Below are 26,694 nucleotides of genomic sequence, written 5' to 3' on the forward strand. Positions count from 1 at the left end.
CCCATACCTTATACAAAAAATTAAAAATAGATCATGTCTTTAAATCTTTCTTCTAAAAGAAATCATAAGGCTGATCAGAATATATAAGGATGTGAGACTGGCAAGCAATGAGGCTATAAAGCAACACTAAACACTAGTGCAGGAATCAGCTTTTCTTAAAAACTTTTTCTTAGAAATCCAGATAGCAAATATTTTAGGTTTACAGGTATATAGTCTTTGATGTAACCTTTGCAGTGCAAAGGCAGTCAAAGATAGCTAAAGGCAACACATAAACAAACAGGCAGATTGAGTAAACCAACATGACCGTGTCCAATAAAATTACTTGAAGTAGCAGGCATCCGGCCCAGCAGCCATAGTTTGCCAAACCCTACTCTAATTAGTAAGTATATATTTCATCATGGATATGGGTTAGAAATTGTGAAATTACTTAATGTGTATTCTAAAATTGAGCAAATAGGTAGATATATTGTGGATGAGAGCCAGGTTTCTGTCTGAAAAGGGAGCACAAATACAGAAAAGAAAGATATTTAAGTGCACGTATATATACACATTCACACATGTATTTCTAGCTATGTCCACCTAGGGAGCCTTAGAAGAAATGACACCACAGTAGCAATAAGAACACCTAGTGCCCAGATCTTGGTTTATATTAATATGATTTTAGAGCTGGGGCTGAGAAAGTACAAGTTACCTGGAATATCTTGCTATATCAGAAAGTAAGAAAATGCTCAAAAAGGACAAGTCATATCAAAAGGACACAGGAGATAAGTTGAAGAGGCTCTCACTAGCCAAAACTGGGATAATTTGAACATCAGAATAAATAATAGTGGACTATACCCAGAGGATAAAAGAATGCATGAGTACTTGCTAACATAAATAAATGAATAAGAATAAATGGCAAGGGGCTCCCCTGGTGGTGCAGTGGTTGAGAATCCACCTGCCAATGCAGGGAACACAGGTTTGAGCCCTGGTCTGGGAGGATCCCACATGCCGTGGAGCAACTAAGCCCGTGCGCCACAGCTACTGAGCCTGCGCTCTAGAGCCCGTGAGCTGTAGCTACTGAGCCCGTGTGCTACAACTTCTGAAGCGAGCGCACCTAGAGCCTGTGCTCCGCAACAAGAGAAGCCGCTGCAATGAGAAGCCCATGCACTGCAAGGAAGAGTAGCCCCCGCTTGCTGCAACTAGAGAAAGCCTGCATGCAGCAACAAAGACCCAACACAGTTAAAAATAAATAAATTTTTTAAAAAAAAAAGAATAAATGGCAGGACAAAGGGAAAATTCTTCCTCTCAGTAGAATGCCAACTAACAAATGTTGAAGGAATGATGGGATCAGAAATACATATCAAGGGCTCCCCTGGTGGCGCAGTGGTTAGGAGTCCGCCTGCCGATGCAGGGGACACGGGTTCATGCCCCGGTCCAGGAGGATTCCACATGCCACGGAGCGGCTGGGCCCGTGAGCCATGGCGGCTGGGCCTGTGCGTCCAGAGCCTGTGCTCCACAACGGGAGAGGCCGCAGCAGTGAGAGACCCGCGTACCACCCCCCAAAAAAAGAAATACATATCAACAGATTCTAAGAGGAACAGGATACTTACATAGTTTCAAAGTATCTCCCCTTATGTTCTTTATTAATTGCAAAGGAAATCTAGAGGACAACATTACAACCAAATTATCAAAGTTAAACCTCTTGATATCTGAGATGCACTAAGAACATACCACCTTTGTGGTTTTCTTGATAACTGCAACTAATCATGAAAGCCAACCCCAACTGAGGGACATTGTACTAAATAAATACTCTATGCTCTTTGAAAAAAAGCTATAAAAGACAAAAACTAAGGAACTGCTCCATATTAAAGAAGACTCAAGAGACATGACAATTAGGGCTTCCCTGGTGGCGCAGTGGTTGAGAGTCCGCCTGCCGATGCAGGGGACACGGGTTCGTGCCCCGGTCTGGGAAGATCCCACATGCCGCAGAGCAGCTAGGCCCGTGAGCCTTGGCTGCTGAGCCTGCGCGTCCAGAGCCTGTGCTCCGCAATGGGAGAGATCACAACAGTGAGAGGCCCGTGTACCGCAAAACAAAAAACAAAACAAAACAAACAAACAAAAAAGAGACATGACAATTAAATGCAATGTGTGATCCTGAATTAAATCCTGGACCAGGAGGAAAATCTTTTTCTTTTCTTATAAAGAACATTAGTGAGAGAATTGGCAAAATTTGAAATAGGTCTGTATATTAGATAATAGTAGTTCTCAATATTAATTTTCTAATTTAAAATAACTATTATAATAGATAATTAATAAAGACCTACTATATAGTACAGGGAACTCTACTCAATATTCTGTAATAACCTGCATGGGAAAGGAATCTAAAAAAGAACAGACACATGCATATGTATAAGTGATTCACTTTGCTGTACACCTGAAGCTAACACAACATTGTAAATCAACTATACTCCAAAAAAATTTTTTTTAATTTTTTTAAAGAAAATAATTATTATATAAGATAGTAGCTTATATTTTTAGGATACACACTGAAGTATTTGGGGGAAAGTGGAGATTATAAAGACTGTAACTTATTCAGAAAAGATATATTAAAAAGAATTTTAAAACATCTTACTGCTCTGTATTTTCTTGAACACTGCTAAGTGGTTTCCACATGTTTTCACACTTTTCCTCCAAAGCACAGAATCTCTCCTTCCAAAGATTGATTAACTGGCAAAGTTCCTGTAAGAAAGGTGTGGGGAAGGAAAAGACTGAAATTATAACAGTTCAACTTTTTTTCTATACTGATATAAAGTATTTTCCCATAGGTGAGAATTATAAAAATTCCTGACAACAGATCTTTAACTCCATCTCTCTCACATACAGGAGATTTCTAGAAGTGATATTAAATGGATAATAATATTACAGGCATTTCTAAAAAAGTAAATAATTAGCAAACTTTCTTCTTTTAACTATAAGTAACAAGTTACTTTCCGAGTACCTCAAAACTAACCAAATACACCAAAATGTCACATTGTGTTTGAGAACCATTTTGACAGATATACATAGTTGCTTCTTAACTGATAACACTACTAGAAGACAAAGTAATGCTGAAAATCTAATGGGTCAAGAAGTCCAAAAATATTATCAGTTAACAGAGCTGAAACATTTTACAGAACTTAGTTGGATCATATTAATAAGATGTAAATAGAGGGAATTCCCTGACAGTTCAGTGATTGGGACACTGTGCTTTCACTGCCAAGGGTGTGGGTTCAATCCCTGGTTGGGGAACTAAGATCCCGCAAGCCTCGAGGTGTGGCCAAATAAATAAATAAATAGAGCTTAACCTTTTCTCTAAAGATCCTTTGGGATCTTTAAACACATTTCTGAATAACACATCAGCTGACAATATACATCTAACATTTTGATTATGAATAGAGTGTCAGTATTTTTACTAATCTCAAAGTAGAGGGAAATGCAGGTATTTTCAGATTTATCTACATGTAACCAGGTGTTCAGAGTTTACATCACTGGTTTGTTAGCACTAACCTCAAGTTCTAGAATATCTCAGAAATAGCTCAGTTAGTAAACTTGCTTTCTTTAAGCCAGGGAAGTCAAACCACTCATGCTAAAATACTTTTCATGGCACAGGTGGATTTTTTTTTAAAATATTAGGATGTTTTTAAGAGCTTTTTTTTTTTTTTTTTTTTGGCTGTGTCGGGTCTTAGTTGCGGCATGTAGAATCTTCATTGAGGTATGCAGGATCTTTCATTGCGGCGTGTGGACTCTTCCTTGCAGCATGCAGGCTTCTCTCTAGTTGTGGTGCGACAGTTCCAGACCATGTGGTCTCTGTAGTTTGTGGCACGCAGGCTCCCTAGTTAAGGTGCATGGGCTCAGTAGTTGTGGCGCACGGGCTTAGTTGCCCCACAGCATGCAGGATCCCAGATCCCTGACCAGGGATTGAACCCACGTCCCCCGCATTGTAAGGTGGATTCTTTACCACTGGACCACCAGGGAAGTCCTGTTTTGTTTGTTTGTTTTTTTTTGTTTGTTTGTTTGTTTGTTTGTTTTTTTCTTTTTGCGGTATGTGGGCCTCTCACTGTTGTGGCCTCTCCCGTTGCGGAGCACAGGCTCCGGATGCGCAGGCCCAGCGGCCATGGCTCACGGGCCCAGCCGCTCCGCGGCATATGGGATCCTCCCAGACCGGGGCACGAACCCGTATCCCCTGCATCGGCAGGCGGACTCTTAACCACTTGCGCCACCAGGGAGGCCCCCTTGTTTGTTTTTAAACAGTTGCTTGCCAATTTTAAACATTTCAAAACAGCTAATTAATAAAAAGCTGATCTACATACCTAAAAAGATCTAGGCAGGTTTAAGGTAAACTTGTTGCAATTTCAAACAGCAAGAATATGTTCTAGAAACATATAGAAGAGCCCCTCAAAAATGGATGCCTTTCAGGCAGTATAATCACCACTACGGCTATAAGGGGATCTAACTATTGTAAGATGCCCTTGAGGCCTCAGTTCCCTCATTAGAAAACTAGGCTAGTAATAGAACCTGCATCTGTATTGGTAGGAGGAATAAACACATAGGAGTTGCTCAATAAATGTTAACTATCATTTGTACTGATTTCCAATATTAACCTTTTGTCTGAAAAGGTTCATGCTTATCAATTAGGGAAACAAATAATCTTAAAGTTGCTTTCTTTTTTTACTTTTTCATTCCATTCAAGAGGGTTTTGTTTTGTTGTTTTTTCAGCCGTGCTGTGCAGCTTGCAGAACCTTAGTTTCCCCACCAGGGGTGGAACTGGGCCATGGCAGTGAAAGCACCAAGTCCTAACCACTGGAATGCCAGGGAATTCCCTCAAGAGGGTATTAAATCATTTATTGATTACACATGATAATGGATGATACACAAGCTTCATTCCCATCTAGAACTTTATCTGGTACCATAAGTCAATTTAGATATATTGCATAGGATGTGCCAACAATCATATTAATAACCAAAAAACTCCATTACTTTGCTTGGGTGACCCTTTTTTTTTTTTTTTCCCGTACGCGGGCCTCTCACTGTTGTGGCCTCTCCCGTTGCGGAGCACAGGCTCCAGACGCGCAGGCTCAGCAGCCATGGCTCACGGGCCTAGCAGCTCTGCAACATGTCGGATCTTCCCGGACCGGGGCACAAACCCGTGTCCCCTGCATAGGCAGGCAGACTCTCAACCACTGCACCACCAGGGAAGCCCTGGGTGACCCTTTTAACTGTGAACTCCAGGTCACAACACAGTAACTGTCAGTTCGACTACACTAAGGTTTCTGAAGACAATGTCTTCTCCACCCAAGCAGGTTGTAAATAAATTTGGAACCTGCCATCACCATGAAGAAATTCTAACTTCACACTGTTGGTGTAGTTTACCAAGCTGGCTTCAGAGTAGACTAACTTCACACAGCACATTTTAAAAAAGACGTGTATATTCAGTGTCATGATCAGACTATTACATTTAGCAACCAACAGCACGAGTGCAAAAAAAAAAAATCCTACATTAAAACACTGTTGGAATGCTTTACACTTTCCACAGAACAGAAACTAAAACAGCCTGTTATACAATTAGTCACAAATGCAGTCCTTGAGTTTTTTTTGCCCATATACGAGTATTGTCTAAAACATGTCTTCTTTGTAGCAGTTAGGCCCTGCCACCACTGTGCTTTGCTGAGTTCACAAATCTGTTGACCCTGTAGCTTCCCTGTCACTTCCCTGGCTCTCCTCTCCTGCTAAGCTTTGTTTCCTGGCAGTGATTACAACCTCCTGCCACTGCCATAGCTCCTGCTGCTGCTGGAACAGCCATAGCCACCTTGGTTTCATGGTTTGGCAAAGTACTGACCTCCACCACCACAGGGGCCAGCACTTCTGCCTCCAAAGTTTCCTCCTTTTATGGGTTCAAAATTTGAAGATTGATTGTTGTAAATGCCAAAATCATTGCAGCCTCCACCACCTCCAAAAGTGCTCCCATCATTACCAAAGCCATTAGAGCCGTCCCCACTGCCACCATAGACACCACCACCATGAATGTCACCAAAGCCAGCTCGACCACTGAAGTTCCCTCCACGACCAAAGTTGTCATTCCCACCAAAACCCCCTCCACGACCACCACCAAAGCTTCCAGAACCACTTCGACCTCTCTGGCTGGATGAGGCGCTAGCCATCTCTTGCTGAGATAGGGCTTTCCTTACTTCACAGTTGTGGCCATTCACAGTGTGGTATTTCTGAATGACAATCCTGTCTACGGAGTCATGGTCATCAAAGGTTACGAAAGCAAAGCCTCTCTTTTTGCCACTGCCTTGGTCAGTCATGATTTCAGTCACTTCCATACTGTTCAAAATAATCTCTTAGGTGATGTTCTTCAATGTCTTCTTTAATGCCACCAACAAAAATCTTTTTCACAGTTAAGTGGGCACCAGGTGTTTGAGAATCTTCTCTTGAGACGGCCCTCTTTGGTTCCCCAACTCTTCCATCCACCTCGTGTGGCCTTGCCTTCATGGCTGCATCCACCTCCTCCACAGTGGCATACGTGACAACCCAGAAGCCTCTGAGTGCCTGGTGCTTGGATCCCTTGTTACCACACAGTCTGTGCGCGCTCCTGACTGCTCACAATGGCTCCTCAGGCTCTCATCGGTTGTTTCAAAGCTCAAACCTCCGATGAAGAGCTTCCGCAGCTGTTCGGGCTCTTCGGGTGACTCTGACTTAGACATGAAGGCCCTGGAGGGGGGAGACTTTAACAATGCTTGCTCGGTGGCGTCCATGGGCAGAAAGCTAAAGTTGCTTTAATTCTTATCTAAAAACCTTAGATGTGTTTCCCTTCTCATTTCAGGTGACATGGATATGAATTCCCTTTCCCTCACTTTCCAAAACAAAGAATTCTTTACTGGTCACTAAACCATGTCAACAGTTTCACTGACCAAAGAGTTCCGTCATGTAGTAATAGCCTCATTTAACAGAACTTCAGAATTCATTACTAAAGGCTTAAGAATACCAGAAATTATTTTCCATATATCTGATATTTATAGATTATGACTTGCCTGGCTTGAAGGTTTGGTTTTGATTTAAAGCGTCATATACTGAGGAATAGTTTACATGAAGCAAGTCATAAATTACATTTATCAATAAAAATTAAGAATTGTATCATTGTACTACAATTTAAATGCCTGATACTGATGAGACAAAAATATTAAAAGAAAGCAGGGAATAGTCTGTGAAAGAGAATAACTATCCATGTTACATTAAACACAAAAACAACAAAAATTATCAAGTTAAAATGTAGATACATGTTCATTTTAAATACTATGACCATTTTCTTCTAATTGTACTCCTGATGGTATATTTCTGTAGTTCATCTTTCTTCTCAATGTGAGGAAAGGACTGTATGTCTTATTGTGCTTTAGAATAGGGCTCTACATGTAGCAAATCATCAAATATTAACTAATCAAGAGAAGTACTCTCAATTATTTCACATTAATTACTGTTATAAGCAAAAGAGGCTACGGTATTTTCAGGATTCTAATTTAGTTATATAGCTTTCAGTCTGTAACAGGGATTATCAAGTTAAAGATCATAATACTTTTTTTTTACACTCCTTAAATCATCTAAACAAGATACCTGTGAATGGATTTTCTTTATTGTCTTCAGGTCTTCAGTTAAGTTTTCACATAGCTTCTGTGTTTCAGCCAAGGAAGAAATTGTATCTTCTTTTAGTTCGTGTAGATTGTTACGCAGTGTACTGAGAAAGCCATCCATTTCCTTCTTCTGATCTTCTATCTTTGAAGAAAAAAAAAAATTAATTTCGAGGAGACCTTCCAGATGGCGGAGGAGTAAGATATGGAGATCACCTTCCTCCCAACAAATACATCAGAAATACATCTACATGTGGAACAACTCCTACAGAACACCTACTGAACGCTGGCACAAGACCTCAGACTTCCCAAAAGCCGTGTGGCTGACAGGGTCTTGGTGCTCCGGCCGGGTGTCAGGCCTGTGCCTCTGAGGTGGGAGAGCCGAGTTCAGGACACTGGACCACCAGAGACCTCCCGGCTCCACGTAATACCAAACAGCGAAAGCTCTCCCAGAGATCTCCAACTCGACGCTAAGACCCAGGTCCACTCAATGACCAGCAAGCTACAGTGCTGGATTCCCTATGCCAAACAACTAGCAAGACAGGAACACAACCCCACCCATTAGCAGAGAGGCTGCCTAAAATCATAATAAGCTCACAGACACCCCAAAACACACCACCAGACGTGGTCCTAGCCACCAGGAAGACAAGATCCAGCCTCATCCACCAGAACACAGGCACCAGTCCCCTCCACGAGGAAGCCTACACAACCCACTGAACCAATCTTAGCCACTGGGGGCAGACACCAAAAACAACGGGAACTACGAACTTGCAGCCTGTGTAAAGGAGAGCCCAAACACAGTAAGTTAAGCAAAATGAGAAACACACAGCAGATGAAGGAGCAAGGTAAAAACCCACCAGACCAAACAAATGAAGAGGAAGTAGCCAGTATACCTGAAAAAGAATTCAGAGTAATGATAGTAAAGAAGATCCAAAATCTTGGAAATAGAATGGAGAAAATACAAGAAACGTTTAACAAGGACCTAGAAGAACTAAAAAGCAAACAAACAATGATGAACAACACAATAAATGAAATTTCACAATTAATGAAATTTAAAATTCTCAAGAAGGAATCAGTAGCAGAATAACTGAGGCAGAAGAACAGATAAGTGACCTGGAAGATAAAACAGTGGAAATAACTACTACGGAGCAGAATAAAGAAAAAAGGATGAAAAGAATCGAAGACAGTCTCAGAGACATCTGGGACAACACTAAACACAACAACATTTGAATCACAGGGGTCCCAGAAGAAGAAGAGAAAAAGAAAGGGACGGAGAAAATATTTGAAGAGATTATAGTTGAAAACGTCCCTAATATGGGAAGGAAATAGTCAATCAAGTCCAGGAAGCACAGAGGGTCCCATACAGAATAAATCCAAGGAGAAACATGCCAAGACACATATTAATCAAATGATCAAAACTTAAATACAAAGAAAAAATATTAAAAGCAGCAAGGGAAAAACGACAAATAACATACAAGGGAATCTCCATAAAGTTAACAGCTGATCTTTCAGCAGAAACTCTGCAAGCCAGAAGGGAGTGGCAGGACATATTTAAAGTGATAAAAGGGAAAAACCTACAACCAAGAATACTCTACCCAGCAAGGATCTCATTCAGATTCAACGGAAAAATTAAAACTTTTTCAGACAAGCAAAAGCTAAGAGAATTCAGCACCACCAAACCAGCTTTACAACAAATGCTAAAGGAACTTCCCTAGGCAAGAAACACAAAAGAAGGAAAAGACCTACAATAACAAACTCAGGACAATTAAGAAAATGATAATAGGAACATACATATCCATAACTACCTTAAATGTAAATGGATTAAATGCTCCAACCAAAAGGCACAGACTGGCTGAATGGATACAGAAACAAGACCTGTATATATGCTGTCTACAAGATACCCATTTCAGACCTAGGGACACATACAGACTGAAAGTGAGGGGATGGAAAAATGATATACCATGCAAATGAAAATCAAATGAAAGCTAGAGTAGCAATTCTCATATCAGACAAAATAGACTTTAAAATAAAGACTATTACAAGAAACATAGAAGGACACTACATAATGATCAAGGGATCAATCCAAGAAGAAGATATAACAATTGTAAATATTTATGCACCCAACATAGGAGCACCTCAATACATAAGGCAAATACTAACAGCCATAAAACGGGAATCGACAGTGACACGATCTAGTAGGGGACTTTAACACCCCACTTTCACCAATGGACAGATCATCCAAAATGAAAATAAATAAGGAAACACAAGCTTTAAATGATACATTAAATAAGATGGACTTAATTGATATTTATAGGACATTCCATCCAAAAACAACAGAATACACTTCCTTCTCAAGTGCTCATGGAACATTCTCCAGGATAGATCATATCTTGGGTCACAAATCAAGCCTTGGTAACTTTAAGAAAATCGAAATCGTATCACGTATCTTTTCTGACCACAACACTATGAGACTAGATTTCAATTACAGGAAAAAAAATCTGTAAAAAATACAAACATGTGGAGGCTAAACAATACACTACTAAATAACCAAGAGATCACTGAAGAAATCAAAGAGGAAATCAAAAAATACCTAGAAACAAATGACAATGAAAACATGATGACCAAAACCAATGGGATGCAGCAAAAGCAGTTCTAAGAGGGAAGTTTATAGCAATACAAGCCTACCTCAAGGAACAAGAAACATCTCAAATAAACAACCTAACCTTACACCTAAAGCAATTAAAGAAAGAAGGACAAAAAAACCCCAAAGTTAGCAAAAGGAAAGAAATCATAAAGATCAGATCAGAAATAAATGAAAAAGAAATAAAGGAAACAATAACAAAGATCAATATAACTAAAAGCTGGGTCTTTGAGAAGATAAACAAAATTGATAAACCATTAGCCATACTCATCAAGAAAAAAAGGGAGAAGACTCAAATCAATAGAATTAGAAATGAAAAAGGAGAAGTAACAACTGACACTGCAGAAATACAAAGGATCATGAGAGATTACTACGAGCAACCCTATGCCAATAAAATGGACAACCTGGAAGAAATGGACAAATTCTTAGAAAAGCACAACCTTCCGAGACTGAACCAGGAAGAAATAGAAAATATCAACAGACCAGTCACAAGCACTGATATTGAGACTGTGATTAAAAATCTTCCAACACGCCAAGAAAGATGTTAAAAAAAAAATCTTCCAACAAAGAAAGCCCAGGGCAAGATGGCTTCACAGGTGAATTCTATCAAACATTTAGAGAAGAGCTAACATCTATCCTTCTCAAACTCTTCCAAAATACAGCAGAGGGAGGAACACTCCCAAACTCATTCTATGAGGCCACCATCACGCTGATACCAAAACCAGACAAAGATGTCACAAAGAAAGAAAACCACAGGCCAATATCACTGATGAACATAGATACAAAAATCCTTAGCAAAATACTAGCAAACAGATTCCAGCAGCACATTAAAAGGATCATACACCATGATCAAGTGGGGTTTATCCCAGTAATGCAGGGATTCTTCAGTATACGCAAATCAATCAGTGATAAACCATATTAACAAATTGAAGGAGAAAGACCATATGATCACCTCAATAGATGTAGAAAAAGCTTTTGACAAAATTCAACACCCATTTATGATAAAAAACCCTCCAGAAGGTAGGCCTAGAGGGAATTACCTCAACATACTAAAGGCTATATATGACAAACCCACAGCCAACATCGTTTTCAGTGGTGAAAAACTGAAACCACTTCCTCTAAGATCAGGAACAAGACAAGGCTGTCCACTCTCACTGCTATTATTCAACATAGTTTTGGAAGTTTTAGCCACAACAATCAGAGAAGAAAAAGAAATAAAAGGAATACAAATCGGAAAAGAAGAAGCAAAGCTGTCACTGTTTGCAGAGACATGACACTATAAAGAATCCTAAAGATGCTACCAGAAAACTACTAGAGCTAATCAATGAACCTGGTAAAGTTGCAGGATACAAAATTAATGCACAGAAATCTCTTGCATTCCTATACACTAATGATGAAAAATCTGAAAGAGAAATTAAGGAAACACTCCCATTTACCACTGCAGCAAAAAGAATAAAATACCTAGGAATAAACCCTAAGGAGACAAAAGACATGTACTCAGAAAACTATAAGACACTGATGAAAGAAATTAAAGATGATACAAATAGATGGAGAGATATACCATGTTCTTGGATTGGAAGATCAACATTGAGAAAATGACTCTACTACCGAAAGCAATCTACAGATTCAATGCAATCCCTATCAAACTACCACTGGCATTTTTCACAGAACTAGAGCAAAAAATATATGGGTATACGTTCATATGTATTTCTTCCTCACCCACCATATGATAGTCCGCTATATATGTTACTATGTGAAGTTAAATATTTATCTTGAAGATCATTCCCTCTCATTTTTCTTCACCATGATTCTGCTGACCACATCAATGGCAGAGCATCCTATCTCCTCCCTCTTCCAGATTCCTTCTCACAACCCATGGGTTTTACATGTAGACATCTCTCTAGATGTGGCCACAGATAGAGTTTCTTTCTTAAACAACAATTTGAGATAATAAGAATATTTGTTACCTTATTAGCCAGTATCAATGAAGTCTTGAAAATATGCTTTAGTTGACTATTGATTTCCAGTATAGATACCACAGTGGGGGATAAAACTGTTTCCAGTGAACTGAGGAGGTCACTCTTAAGTACATTCTGGTTTTGAAAATAAACAAACAACTCTTTAAAAAGAATATTTTCACTTCCATAAATCTGGCTGGTTAAATGATAATATCTTAAATACTGTGTTAACTAAACACATGCATATTAAAATCCTAAGTATCCATTCTCTATTCTGTATACCGTACAGAGCCTATTTATTACTAGAGTTTATATTCATCATAAATCACTTAATCCTGCATACAGTAATTATGAAAATGGTCACTTGATGTACAATAGATTTTTAAACAGTCTACTGCAACAGAAGTCAGAAGAATTCAGATGAGGGGAAAATGACAGTCATTTGATAAGATTTCAGCATTGCAAACAAAGGAAGAAAAAAAACACCTACAACTATATTTTAATGAAATAAATTTCAAACAAGTTTAGATTACTAAGTCAAAAAGGCTGAAACCAAATAGTCTTCAAAAGTAGGCTTTGGGCTGGAGGTATTTAAATTTGAAGACCTGGCGACTTATATCCTATTGTATCAGAAGAACTTGTCAAGGTTCTTGTTCTTGTCAAGTTACATAGAAAAGTTGAGAAAGTACTGTAGATTGGGAATTTTTATAAAAAGAAGAAAAAATTCTGAACCAAGCTCCTTTTACTAGGGCAAGAATGAGGAACTATAACAGAAATAATTAGTAAATACTTAAAAGGGTACTGGTTTTCTTTTGAAAGAAGAGTGAGCATACTAATTTCAACTCATTCTGAGGGAGCAGCAATCATCTCTTCAGACTCAAGCTTGCCTTATAGCTTGATAGGAAGACATCAATAAATACAGACTACCATTTAGCAAATGAATCAATTTCCAAAAAGTTAGTACCAACAGAGTATCTTTTAACTTTGTTAAATTTGGGTGACTGAAGAAATCTACCAAATAATGTCATACAGCACTGAATTTAGGCAGTGTCAGTGAACATTTGCAGTATTCACTTGGAAAATGTTCAACAAATATTGTTAAACTCAAAAAGGGAGGCAGAGATCCTGTACAAAGAAAAAAAAGTGAGATGACCAAGAACTTCCTAGACAAATGATACAATTACAAAATAAAGGGTACATACAAATCAAGTATGGAAAAGGTAAACAACATTGTGTAATTAGATGGCTGGCTTCTATAGAATTATGAAAAACAGCCTCACAGTTAAAGGCCAGAAGGGCTTTATCACACATATCTGACCCCACAAATTATTATATACGTTCTCCAAATTCTGTAAGTCATTTTTCTTGCAAATTTTTCTGTATTTCTGTAGTTTTAAAATTAACTACCTAATATCTCCTGGTTGGGTCGGTGTAACATTAGCATGACTATTCCAGGACCCTTGAGGAAAAGAAGAATGACCAATTTCTGAGCCAGCTAAGAAGACCTGGGTCCCTTGAATTCATGTGGAGCTAAACCTACTCTTTCTAGTCATTAAAAGGCTTACTAACTCCTACTCTTTATGTTATAGGATGTAAGTGAAAAAAGTTCCAAAAGTTGTATATATGTGTTTGGAAATTAATCTTTCTGGGAGAAAGAACAGTGAAGAGATTTGCCTTTAAAAATATAAACCTACTCTCTTAAAGTGATATGTTTACCATTGTGTCTAATAAAGCTTAAGATGAAAGAATAGCAGTTAACATTGTTTTTGAAGACTTATCAAATGTAACCCTTTAAAAATAAGAGATTTACTAACAATCAATTTCTGAAGTACAGTTTTACTTTCTGCTGCTAATGATTGTTCTTTTAATATCACATTAGAAATCTGAGAAACAAGTGTAGACACATTTTCTGGAATAGATGTGAGAGATCCAAGTGCTGTTGTAGTAATCGTGTCTAATGCAGAGACACTGGAAGACAGCAGGTTACCTATACCAAAAAGAAAAAGAAAAAGAAGATTTAAACTTGGCAATAAATATATTTAAATACAAATACAACCTTCAAAGAGGTTGGCAAAATTCTATCCTTGTTGTGGAAATTTGTAATAACAAATAAGCTTAAAATAATTGGATCACTACATAAGCATGGAATTATTGTAAATTTAAATTAAATATGTCCCTGCAGTACTCAGTAAGCACTTGGCACATCTGTAGATGTATCAGACCCAAAACTGTAACTCAGTGTAAATCAAGAGTTAGAATATTCTAAAAACTAATCTCTAACTGAAGGTAATACACAGTATTACTGTAAATAAAAGAGGTTAAAGAAGAGAAACTAGAAATCAATAAACAAAATTTTTAGTGGTTAGCTTAGAGTGACTAGACTCTAGGTGATTTTTACAATTTTTTACATTTCTGCATCTTCCAACTTTTCTATAGTGAAGACAATACTTTAATAATAAACAAATGGGGGACTTCCCTGGTGGCGCAGTGGTTAAGAATCCGCCTGCCAGCGCAGGGGACACAGGTTCGAGCCCTTGTCCGGGAAGATCCCACATGCCAGGGAGCAACTCAGCCTGTGCACCACAACTACTGAGCCCGTGCTCTAGAGCCCGTGAGCCACAACTACTGAGCCCGTGTGCCACAACTACTGAAGCCCAGGAGCCTAGAGCCCACACTCCGCAATAAGAAAAGCCACCGCAACGAGAAGCCCGCACATGGCAATGAAGAGTAGCCCCGGCTTGCCACAACTAGAGAAAGCCCGCACGCAGCAATGAAGACCCAACACAGCCATATATACATACATACATACATACATAAATTTAAAATAATAATAATAATAAACGAATGGATACTTACTTTCCTAAATGAAGATAACAACAATGGTTATGGTTAAAAATAATACCCACATATTCTGACAATATAGCAAACGTTCAAAATACACATTCTCAAAAGAAAAAAAAGTTAGAGAATGTTTATGCGCAGAAAATTTCAATAAGGAGACCCAAGATCTGTAACAAGGTATGTAATATGAGTTTTATAGAAAAAACTCAACTAACATTTGTTTTAATTCAAAGGCATTAATCCCTAGTCTGAATAGATAGTGTGTGCATTGGAGGGGACTACCGACACTGTCACCTGAGTCTTTATGTTATTTAATTATCAGCTTTGAAATTAGTCTCACACTAAACACACAGAGATTAGAATTAGAAATGCCTGAACTTACCAAACAAGGTTTTATGAACTTCTAGCATGGCCTTTTGTTTTGTGCTGCCATCCTTAATTAATTCTTCCATACTATTAAACAGACTATTCAGGTTTTTGCCAAAAATATCCTGAGCTTCTGCATTGTGCTGATCAACTGCCTTCTTACGATCCAGTTTAGAATGGAGACCAGATACATCTTTTGTAGCTTCTTCAACTGTGTTAAGCAACTATATATGATTTTTAAAAATAAATGTTGATAAGATGGATATGACAAAAGCAGTCTAATGAAAATATCTGTGCTTCATAAGGATTTCTCCTGATAAGAACTAGTAAATTTTATATATTGTATCAGAAGAAAATTTTAAATTATGCTAATTTATCCAGGAATGTTTATTTCCCCTCCCCTAGCCATCTAGACAAGGAAAACTGATTTTGCCAATCTATTTTAGTAATTATGCTCCCTTACAAATTTTTTTCCCCATTATGTGTTACTAATTCCTAGAAAAGTACACCTAATAAAAAATTGAATACTCATTAGAAGATACTAAATTCTTGAAGACTGATTAATCTCAACCATGACCACAGGTAAAGCATTACAACACCATTATTCTAAACATCCAAAAAGTATATTAAAGTCATGTTCTATTTTCAAAACTTTAGGAATAGTTTTTTCTTAAATTAACATCTCTAGTGAAGAAAATTTAGACGAAAGAGTAAAATAATGTTTCTTAAATGGATGGAATATCATTTGGGGTGAATAAATAGAATTTCACAATTAACGCTTCAGCTAAGAGTTACTTCTACCCATTCTTTACTTTCTTTAATGCAAGTACAAATTAAAACAAAGGACAAACCCTGCTGGCAGTATCATGAAGTTTCTCCTCAGTATTTTCCAAAGCTGACGTGAAATATTCTTCTTCAACAAGCTGTAATTTAGTTTCTTGTAAATGTCTTTGAGTGGTTTCAAGTTCCTGTGTCTTATTTTGCAGGTCAGATTTATACTGGTCAAGTTCATTTTTGTTATCCATAAACAATTCTGTAACCTATATATAACACATTAAACATTTTTTTTTAAGAATTAAAAAATGCTGAACTGGTTTTTGAGATACCTGGCTAGTTCACAATATAATATTAGAAGAACCAAACAAATTATTTCCATGTAAAAGTTGTAACAAGTTACCAGGTAGGTTAGAACATTTTATATCGCATCTGGTTTCTTCCTATAAATTCATTAAAAACAAGTAACAGGGTAGTCCCCTGGCAGTCCAGGGTTAGGACTCTGCGCTTCCAGTGCAGGGGGCACAGGTTTGATCCCGGGTTAGGGAACTAAGATCGCACAAGCCATGCAACAAACAAACAGACAAAAAACACGTAATAGGTATAATGGAGTGGTGTTAATTCTTCAGATTCCTTCCAACACTGCCAGTGTGAGGGTGGCACTGAAGGGTCAGGTCTTTCTTTCTACCTTAGTTATTTAACATCTGGTTTCTCCCAACATCTGCATTTCCTCAGCTGATAAACATGTTGATGAAAATGTCTCAGCATTCACTATTTAGCTTTAACATTAAATTGTACAATTCAGTTAATTTCTTAAAATGTTGCATTAATATAAGTGTCAAAATAGTCAGCTTCTTCATTATCATTGATGATAGTAAAAAAATTGTGATACAACTTACTTTTAGTTTAAAGGTCAGCAAGAAAAAAAAATCTTAAAGAAAAAATATCAGGTCCCTCACCTTCTGAAATTGTCTTTTAATACTTGCTTTTTGCATGACATTCAATACAGTTTTGAATGCTTACCCTACTTAGTTCTTCCTCAACAGCAGCAATTTTTTCAAGCAATTCTACAATTTGTTCTTCTTGAACAGTTAGTTTTCCACTCATGGCTCTAAAATAAAATTTAAAAGGAGTTTGACAGTTAATATTTTTTCCTAATTCTTATAAAATTTCTTCTAACACAATTGAGGCAGTTACATATAATCTCTACCATTTATCACTATCATGACAATGATGCCTAAGTGTCAAGCGATAGATACTAAGTGCAGAAAACAAATGTATTCTTTGTCCTTGGTTTATAAATAGGCTTTTTCTTGTTTTCTCCATTTTGAAACTGAGAATCCCTACCTATGAGGGGGAAAAATCATGTGTGTACATATAATTTGAGAAGCTACAAAGATGACAGAAGATTATAACCCACATAAAAACAGTAGAGGTGGGACATACAGCTAGGTGTCTATCAGGAATCAGGAATATGAAGTATAAACAAGACACAGAGAATCCAGGAGAGGTTTGTGATGTGAAGGCATCAGGTGTCACAGGAGGAAGGGGTGAGATAAGGGGCGAAAACCTGGGAAACTAAAGTATGTATATAGAGCAATTACACTCCCCTGCCCCCAGCACCCGTACCCCAATACACACCCCAACACACATATCACTGTCACACCACCGCAAAAGTCCTCATGAGATAAACGATTATTCTCTAAAGCACAGTTCCTCAGCCTTAGCACTACTGACATTTTGGACCAGATCTGGTCTGCTTTAATGGGGCTCTCTGATTTTTTGAGCATTAGCAAGTTTCAGAAGTCAGTGCTATCTTTTGCCTTCTTCTAGTTCCCTCATAACTACCAATCGTTTTCTATTCCACACTGTGCTTAAATGGCAAAGAATTTTAAGAATGTAGATTTCCTCAAATTATTAGCTAGAGATATTGTTAATTAAAGGAAAAGACAGAACTGAAATATAAGAAGAGAGTTAATTCTAACAGTCTTTTGATAACTATTAGTTCTTTATTGGAAATAGCTCTTTAAAGTAGAATGGGATATTTAAAATGCTTTTCCTATACTGAATATACAAGAGGAATGCAACATTGTTATTTAATGAATGATATAGTTTTGATAAATAATTTTTAATTGAAGTATAATTGACTTACAATATTATATTAGTTTCAGGTGTACAACATAGTGATTTGATATTTTTATACATCACAAAATGGTCACCACAATAAGTCTAGTTACCATCTGTCATCATATAAAGTTATTACAATATTGTTGACTATATTCCCTATGCTTTACATTACATCCCTGTGACTGACTTATATAACTGGAATTTTGTACCCCTTAATCCCCTTCACCTCTTTTGCCCACTCCCTCACCACCCTCCTCACTGGGAACCACCAATTTGTCCTCTGTATCTATGAGTCTGTTTCTGTTTTATTATGTTTGTTCATTTGTTTGGTTTTTTAGATTCGACATATAAGTGAAATCATAAATTTGTTTTTATCTGACTCATTTCACTTAGCATAATACCCTCTAGATCTATCCATGGTGTCATTAATGGCAAGATTTCATTCTTTTTCATGGCTGTGTAGTATTTCATTATTTATGTATCACATCTTCTTTATTCATCTGTCAATGGACACTTAGGTTGGTTCCACATCTTAACTATTATAAATGGTGCTGCAATGAACATATGGGAACATATATCTTTTCAAATTAGTATACTACCTCTCCCAGGCTTAAAGGCATGGATGGCCTTGTATAGACACATCCCCTGTGCAGACAGCATGTGCTGGCTGGCTATGGCAGGCCAGCTGGAGTAGGCAGAGGCTAGAGGAAATGATATAATTTTGATATAGTTTTAAAAGGTCTATTAAACTTGGGATAAATGTTTAAACGTTGGCTGCAGCTTTTGTGATCCTTCTCTGACTTAAGGTATAATAATTCTAAGAGCTTTTTCAGAATTAACTTTATTTCAGATCATGCCTCATGCCTATTATGAGTAAACACTGTCCTTAAAATAATGTGATGAACAAACTAAAGTTATTTCTTAATCTAAACTACATCAAAGAGATGAACAGAAGATAAGAAAATTAGTCTGCAGTGTCCAATGTTTAACTATTAACAGCAGAAGATACCATATTAGCAAATCAAGAGACAAAACCACTTGTAGATATCCAATGGTTGCCTACTAAGCACCTATTTCCAGCACCCAGATTTCCTCTGGGAAATTACTCTTCCCTGACTGTACAGCAGCCAACCTGTATGGCGGGGTGGGGGTGGGGGGGCGCTAAATCCATCCCTAAATCCAGGGAATAAGCCTGACTGGCTCAAGACAATCAGGGAAATTCAACTCCTTTGCCTTTGTATTGGTTCATACAAGGACATAACTGAGGACTAAACTAATCAACAAGTGATGTTCCCCTGGCCAGTTTTGATGGTTAAAGGACAGGCAGCCTCTCATCCACATGAGACATGAACGACAGAAGGTAGCTGTTCTGCTGCTGACCATCTTCCCTGAAAACAGCTAGCCCTAGAAGAAAGTTACCACTCAGGACAGGAAACAGGATCCTTGAGTTACTGGACTAAATATCCTTGCTGTTTTAAGTCAGTTTAAGTTGGGTTTTCTAGCATTCTGATACCAAACTTAAAATATAAAATGTTTTTATTGAATAAGACATAACATATAAAAAATATTAAAATGATAGAAATAGGGGCACCTGTAAAGTGAACACTTGAAAAAAAATAATGCAGCACTAGTGTGTATGGTAGAGGAGTATATCTGAAAACCAGAGAAACAGAAAAAAGAAAACATTTTAAAATATCAAGTTTAAGAATTAAGTGCAAACTTACAAAAGATTTTTGTAAAAATGTTTTTGCCAACTGAGTATGGGCCATGAAAGGAACAAAACTAAAGTCACATAGGAAGAATAAAAGGAGAATTATTGTTTAATACCCTACAATACACAATATAAATTTGAGCATTTCTAAAACTAACATATGAACAACAATCAGGAGGATATAGCACATTATGGTAATTGAAAATAAATGGAAAAAATTAGTTTATTAAATGATTTATATACCATTAGAATGATCATGTAATGTAACATCTATAAAAGAGTAAAAGGTTATATTAAAATGCTTTTGGTTATTATCAAAAATGCCCTGTGAAAGTCACCCTCCTTAGTATCTTCAAGGATAAACGCATTCAGGAATTTTCAAGTTATAATCCTTAGCATCCCACTTGTCTTCTGCCTCTGTTATTATTGTTGTTTCTACATAAAGCTTCAGTAGAAGCTTTCCTTGAAACAAACTACTCCAGGGTTAAAAAGTGAACAGAGGGACTTCCCTGGTGGTCCAGTGGTTAAGAATCTGCCTTCCAATGCAGGGGACACGGGTTCGAGCCCTGGTTGGGGAACTAAGATCCCACATGCTGCAGGGCAACTAAGCCTGCATGCCACAACTACTGAGCCTGCATGCCACAACTAGAGAGAAGCCCATGTGCTGCAACTAAGATCCTGCGTGCCGCAACAAAGACCCGACACAGCCAAATAAATAAATAAATAAATTTTTTTAAAAAAAGTGAACAGATTAGTGGTTGCCAGGGGTTAGGAATCATTGGGGAAGAAGGGTTAATGAATATGACTATAGAGGGGTAGCAAGAGCAAGATGTTTGTAATGATAGGATAAATCTGCATCTTAACTGTAGAGCTATAGCAAATCTACAAATGTGATAAAATGAGGTAGAATTATACACACACACTGTACTAGTGTCAATTTCCCAGTTTTGATACTGTACAGTTACTTAAGATGTGGGAAACTGGGTGAAAAATACATGGGACCTCTGTACTCTTCTTACAACTTCATATGAATCTATCATTATCTACAAATAAAGTTACATAAAAAGAGTTTTAAACTGTTTCATAACTACTTGTTAATGTCAAAATGAAAAGCAGCACCTATAGGAGGCACTTCAAACAGCCTATTACCAGAAAGTGCTTACTCTTAGAAATTAATTCCCATAGCCAAGGGCTTACCTGAAATTTTCTTCAGAAATGTACACTCCATTTTTTTCACGGGCTGCAGCAAGATCTCGTTTCAGACGCTCTATCTCTTCTGTATACTCCTATGTAAGAAGAATGTCATGTCAATTTAGCACTTCAGTTTGGGGAGGATATGCAATAAATAAAACAAAGTTAGCCCTCCTATGTTTTTTAAAGCATAAAAATGTATGATAAAAAGTCATAACCATACTTTTCATTCAATATTAATCTGTTTAGAATAAAGTGTTTCAACAGCTTCCAAAACTCCTTTAAATGCACTCATTATAAAAATACAGGCTTCTGAAGAAAAAACACAACCTCCAGTACCCAGGTTGGTCTCTAAATAGCATCTCACATTAAAAGGAACCAGGATTTCTTAGAGAAGTGTCTGACTCTAGGACTGGGGCAAAAAACATTCAGGATGAACCTACAACATCTTGTCAAACAAAATAGGAAGAAAGCCAAAGAAGCCTAGGCTAGTGAAAAGGACTCAAGAACCCACTTAAGAGGTACCCACTGACCAAAGACGGGACAGTTTGAACATCAGTGAGGATATTAACTACAACTGGTAAGCACAAATATTTTAAGTCCATGAGTTTATAATGATATTGAGAAAGCTGGGAAACCAACTTGTTACTCTCAAAACTGTCAAAGGAAATGAATCAAGCATTTGTCCTGCCTTTCCTATAAGAATTATACCCTTGGGTAGCTGAGGGAAAGTTCCTCTTTATAGAGGCAGTCCAGCAATCAACTAAGAAAGAATAATTGAATTAGAAAATTATCATTTTGCGATCGTTAAAGAACTAAGGGATCAAGTCACTTGAATATAATCAATTCCCCTCAAAAAGAGAAAGAACCACATTCTGTGCTTCCTAGTGGGAGAACATACCACCACCTATGAACTAGTGTGGCCAAAAATATATAAATAAATAAAACCTGAATCTATCAAGCCTCAAAATCCAACTACCAATTTATAGAAAATATGAAGATTAGAACATGTCAAGATAGTACAGGAAACTTCTACAGGACAATAATACAGATACTTCCACAAATACATTATATGAGGGAAAGTAGATGGAAGAAGAACCAATGTATTGAAACCTAAAGATAGATCCAAAAGTTGCAAAGGGTAAACCTTAATTGGATCCTAAAACAAACTATTAAAAATATACACTGAAACAATTGAAATTTTTAAAATGACCAAATATTTTATCATCTTAAAGAATTACTGTTAAATATTCTAGATTTAATAATAACATTAGGGTTCAAAAATTCAAGTGTCTAAATAAAATTAATGCTTATAAAAGAGCCTGGCATTTTTAAAACAATGAATATAAAATCCCTGTAGTTTTTCTCAGGTCCTGACAATTTTGAAGCTCTTTATGAAAAAAGAGGTTTTCTCAAATAAACTTCCTTTAAACTGTCTACCTGATTCCAAGAGGTATTACACTGCTGTACAACTGAAATTAACACAACATTGTAAATCAACTATACTCCAATAAAATTTTTTTTAAAAAGCTACAGTAATTAAAACTGTATATTAGTGGAGGGACAGACATAAATCAATGGAACAGAATAGAAAGCCCAGACATATGTCCACACAAATATACCCAACTGATTTTTCACAATGGTGCAAAATCAGTTTAATGGAGAAAACATAGCTTTTTCAACAAAGAATGCTAAAGCCATCCAGACACCCCATAGGTGAAAAAAATGTACCTTGATCTAAGTCTTACGCCTTATACAAAAATCAACTCAAAATGGATCATGAAATTAAGTGTGAGATGTAGAAATACAAAACCTTCATTTAAAAAAAAGAAAAAGGAAAAAATCTTCAGGATCTAGAGGTAGGCAAAGAGTTCTTGCAAATGACACCAAAAACACAATGCATAAAAGAAAAAAATTGACAAATTAGACCACATCGAAATTATAAACACTTGCTCTGCAAAAGCCCATAAGAAGAGGATGAGAAGACAAATACAGCCTGGGGGATAATAATTGCAAACCATGTTTGTGACAAAGGACTAGTATGTAGAATATATTAAAAACTTTCAAACCACCGCCACAACAACAAATAATCCAATTAGAAAATGGGCCTAAAAACATGAACAGACATTTCACGAAAGAGGGTAACAAACAGCAAATAAGGACATGAAAAGACGTTCAACATCATTAGCCAGTACAGAAATATAAGTTAAAACCACAGTGAGATATTATTTATTACCTATCATACTCATCAGAATGATTAAAATAAAAAATAGTTACAACACCAAATGCTGGTAAGGATGTGGAGAAACTAGATGACTCATACATTGCTAGTGGGAATGTAAAGTGGTATAGCCGCTCTGGAAAAACAGCCTGGCAGTTCCTTAAAAACTTATTATTCAATTACCATAGAACACAACAATTATACCCTTGGGCAATCATCCCAGAAAAATGAAAATTTATGTGTACACAAATTACTGTAAACGAATGATCAACGCAGTTTTATTTATAATTGTGAAAAATTGAAATCAGCCCATATGTCTTTCAACAGGTGAATCTGACAACAAACCGTATGTATGGTATACACATACCATGGAATATTCCTCAGCACTAAAAAGGAAAATCTATTGATATGCACAAGTCAGGTGAACCTCCAGGGAATTATGCTTAGTGAAAAAAAGGCAATCCCAAAAGTTTGCATACTATATGATTCCATTCAATAACACTTTTGAAATGGCAAAGGTTTAGAAATAGAGTACAGATAGTAGATAGCAGAGATTAGGGAGGGGAAGTGAAAGTGGGAAGGAAAAGATTATAAAAAGGCAATGAAGAATCCTTATTGTGATGGAACTGTTCAGTATCTTGACTGGTGGTGGCTCCGTGAACCTACACATGTGACAAAACTGTATAGCATTAACTAAACACACACACGTGAATACAAGGAAAATTGGGGAATAAGATCAGTGAGTTGTTATTAATGTCAATATCCCTGTGGTGATTTTTTACTATATTGTTTGATAAAATGTACAAAGGCTCTCTCTGTATTATTTCTTTCAACTGCATGTGAATCTACAGTTACCTCAATAAAATCTTCAATTAAAAAAAAAAAAGAAAACCATTACCAAGAAAAGGAAAAGACAAGCCAGACTGCGAGGAAATATTTACAAATAATCTCGTAAAGGGCTTGTACCAAGAAGATATGAACAACTCTTTACAACTTAATAAAAAGACAACCCAATTAAAAATTGGGCAAAGTATTTAGTAGACATTTCACGTAAAAGATATACAGATGGATAATAAACATGTGAGAAGATGCTCAATATCATTATTCATTAGGGAACTGCTAATTAAAACTTCCTTGAAGCACCATTATATACTTAAATTTTGCTGACTTGATAGAGCTGGTAAAGTCAACATATTAGCATTAGAAAAAACATTTTAACACATAGGGTATTTAGTTCAAATCATTAGATGAAAAGCCTTACCACAGGCAATTTAATAAATTTTTTTTAACAATTATCTATTTCAGCTCCTCATTTCCACATTTGTCAAACAAGATTACATTACTCCACAAAAATTCACAAATACCTTAATCAGAGCTTTTTTGGTGAGTTTCTGGTTAACTTCAGGCTTATTGAGTATGTTCTTTGCTCTGTGAGCATATTCCAATGTACTCAGAGTTTCCTGTGATGAAAAGAAAAGGCCAATTACTGAAAATACTAATTTTCAACAAGAGAAGCCACCGCAATGAGAAGCCCACGCACCACAACAAAGAGGAGTCCCGGCTCACCGCAACTAGAGAAAGCCTGCATGCAGCAACGAAGACCCAACGCAGCCAAAACTAAATAAATAAAATTAATTAATGAATTAAAAAAAATGTTTAGACTTAAATTTTGGTGATAGTTGCACAGCTCTGTGAATATAGTAAAATCACTGAATTATATACTTTTAATGGGTGAATTTTATGGTATGTGAATTATATCCCAATAAAGATATTTTTTTAAATGAAAGGAGAGTTAGAGACCTTATAAAAGCTTTTCCTAATTCCATTTAAAGCACATAACCCAATAAAAGATTTTACCATCTTTGCTGTTTCTCTTGGTTTTCCTACCTGTTCCCACACATCCAACCCCATCTTCAGTGCTCTCTAAGCAGCCTCTAAAACAGTAGCATTCACTTAACCCACTTCTAAGTCCTCAATTAGACCATCCACTGCTAATGACCACAGCAATTTTCTTTGAAGACTGTGTGGAAAAATGCAATTAAGTAACTAGTTTGTTTTTTTTTTAATTGGGGTATAACTGCTTTACAAAGTTGTATTAGTTTCTGCTGTACAGCAAAGTGAATCAGCTATATGTATACATATATTCCCTCTTTTTTGGATTTCCTTCCCATTTAGGTCACCAGAGAGCACTGAGTGGAGTTCCCTGTGCTATACAGTAGGTTCTCATTAGTTATCTATTTTATACACAGTAGTGTATATATGCCAATCCCAATCTCCCAATTCATCCCACCACCCCCCTTAAGTAACTATTTATTTACTTATTTATTTTTAATTTTTGGCTGCATTGGGTCTTCATTGCCACATGCGGGCTTTCTCTAGTTGCGGCGAGCGGGAGTTACTCTTCGTTGCAGTGTGTGAGCTTCTCGTTGCAGTGGCTTCCCTTGTTGCAGGGCACGGGCTCTAGGTGCGCAGGCTTCATTAGTTGTGGCACGCAGGCTCAGTAGTTGTGGCTCACAGGCTGTAGAGCACAGGCTCAGTAGTTGTGGCGCATAGGCTTAGTTGCTCCGTGACATGTGGGATCTTCCCAGACCAGGGCTCAAACCCATGTCCCCTGCATTGGCAGGCGGATTCTTAACCACCATGCCCAGGAAGTCCCAGTAAGTAGTTTTTTAAGATTAAAAACTGCCAGAAAGGAGAAAGACAATTTTTCCAGTGTTGTCCTCCTCTACATGTCCACACGCAATGTCCAGATTCTTTTTACTGTAGTATAGAATGAATGAAGCCAATTGATGAACTTAAAAAATATGTGATATTAAATAAGAATTATAGCTACTGTACTTCCGGATACCTTTCAAAGAGCTTACCTCAAGATTGAGAGATGCAGGAGAAATTGTTGCAATTATAGATGTTCTTGTACGTCCCCCAAGAGAGTCCTGGAGGATTCTAGTTAGTTTAGATTCTCGATAAGGAACATGAGGTGTTCTTTCTACAAGAGCAGTAATAACCCTTCCCAAAGTCAACAGGGATTGATTGATATTTCCAGCTTCCCGAGCTCTCTTGTCAACTGCTCCAGAACGTCCAATGTTTTCACTTCCTGCAAGATCAACCTTAAATTTTAAAAATAAAAGTAAGTTCTCAGTCTATTGGATTTGGAATAGAAGACTTTCATTCTTGTATTGTACATAAATATATTAAATAGCCAGTAATTTTTCTATAATTAA

The 26,694-nt window shown here is 37.0% G+C and overlaps 1 protein-coding gene and 1 pseudogene across 1 annotated transcript in view; both read right to left on the reverse strand.

The window, feature by feature from the left end:
• The window catches only part of KIF11 (kinesin family member 11), a 55,973-nt gene that overhangs the window by 19,648 nt on the left and 9,631 nt on the right, over nt 1–26,694 (reverse strand). The window contains exons 8-17 of the mRNA XM_060101975.1: nt 26,338–26,580; nt 24,838–24,933; nt 21,259–21,347; nt 17,247–17,334; nt 16,301–16,489; nt 15,466–15,673; nt 14,057–14,229; nt 12,252–12,377; nt 7,630–7,788; nt 2,615–2,721 (exon numbers count right to left, since the gene is read on the reverse strand). Coding sequence (XP_059957958.1) covers nt 2,615–2,721; nt 7,630–7,788; nt 12,252–12,377; nt 14,057–14,229; nt 15,466–15,673; nt 16,301–16,489; nt 17,247–17,334; nt 21,259–21,347; nt 24,838–24,933; nt 26,338–26,580 — 1,478 coding nt within the window. The remainder of the gene's footprint in view (nt 1–2,614; nt 2,722–7,629; nt 7,789–12,251; nt 12,378–14,056; nt 14,230–15,465; nt 15,674–16,300; nt 16,490–17,246; nt 17,335–21,258; nt 21,348–24,837; nt 24,934–26,337; nt 26,581–26,694) is intronic.
• LOC132483081 (heterogeneous nuclear ribonucleoprotein A1-like) lies at nt 5,772–6,725 on the reverse strand (annotated as a pseudogene).

The sequence above is a fragment of the Mesoplodon densirostris genome, chromosome 1, assembly GCF_025265405.1.
Source record: "Mesoplodon densirostris isolate mMesDen1 chromosome 1, mMesDen1 primary haplotype, whole genome shotgun sequence".
Taxonomy (NCBI): Eukaryota; Metazoa; Chordata; class Mammalia; order Artiodactyla; family Ziphiidae; genus Mesoplodon; species Mesoplodon densirostris.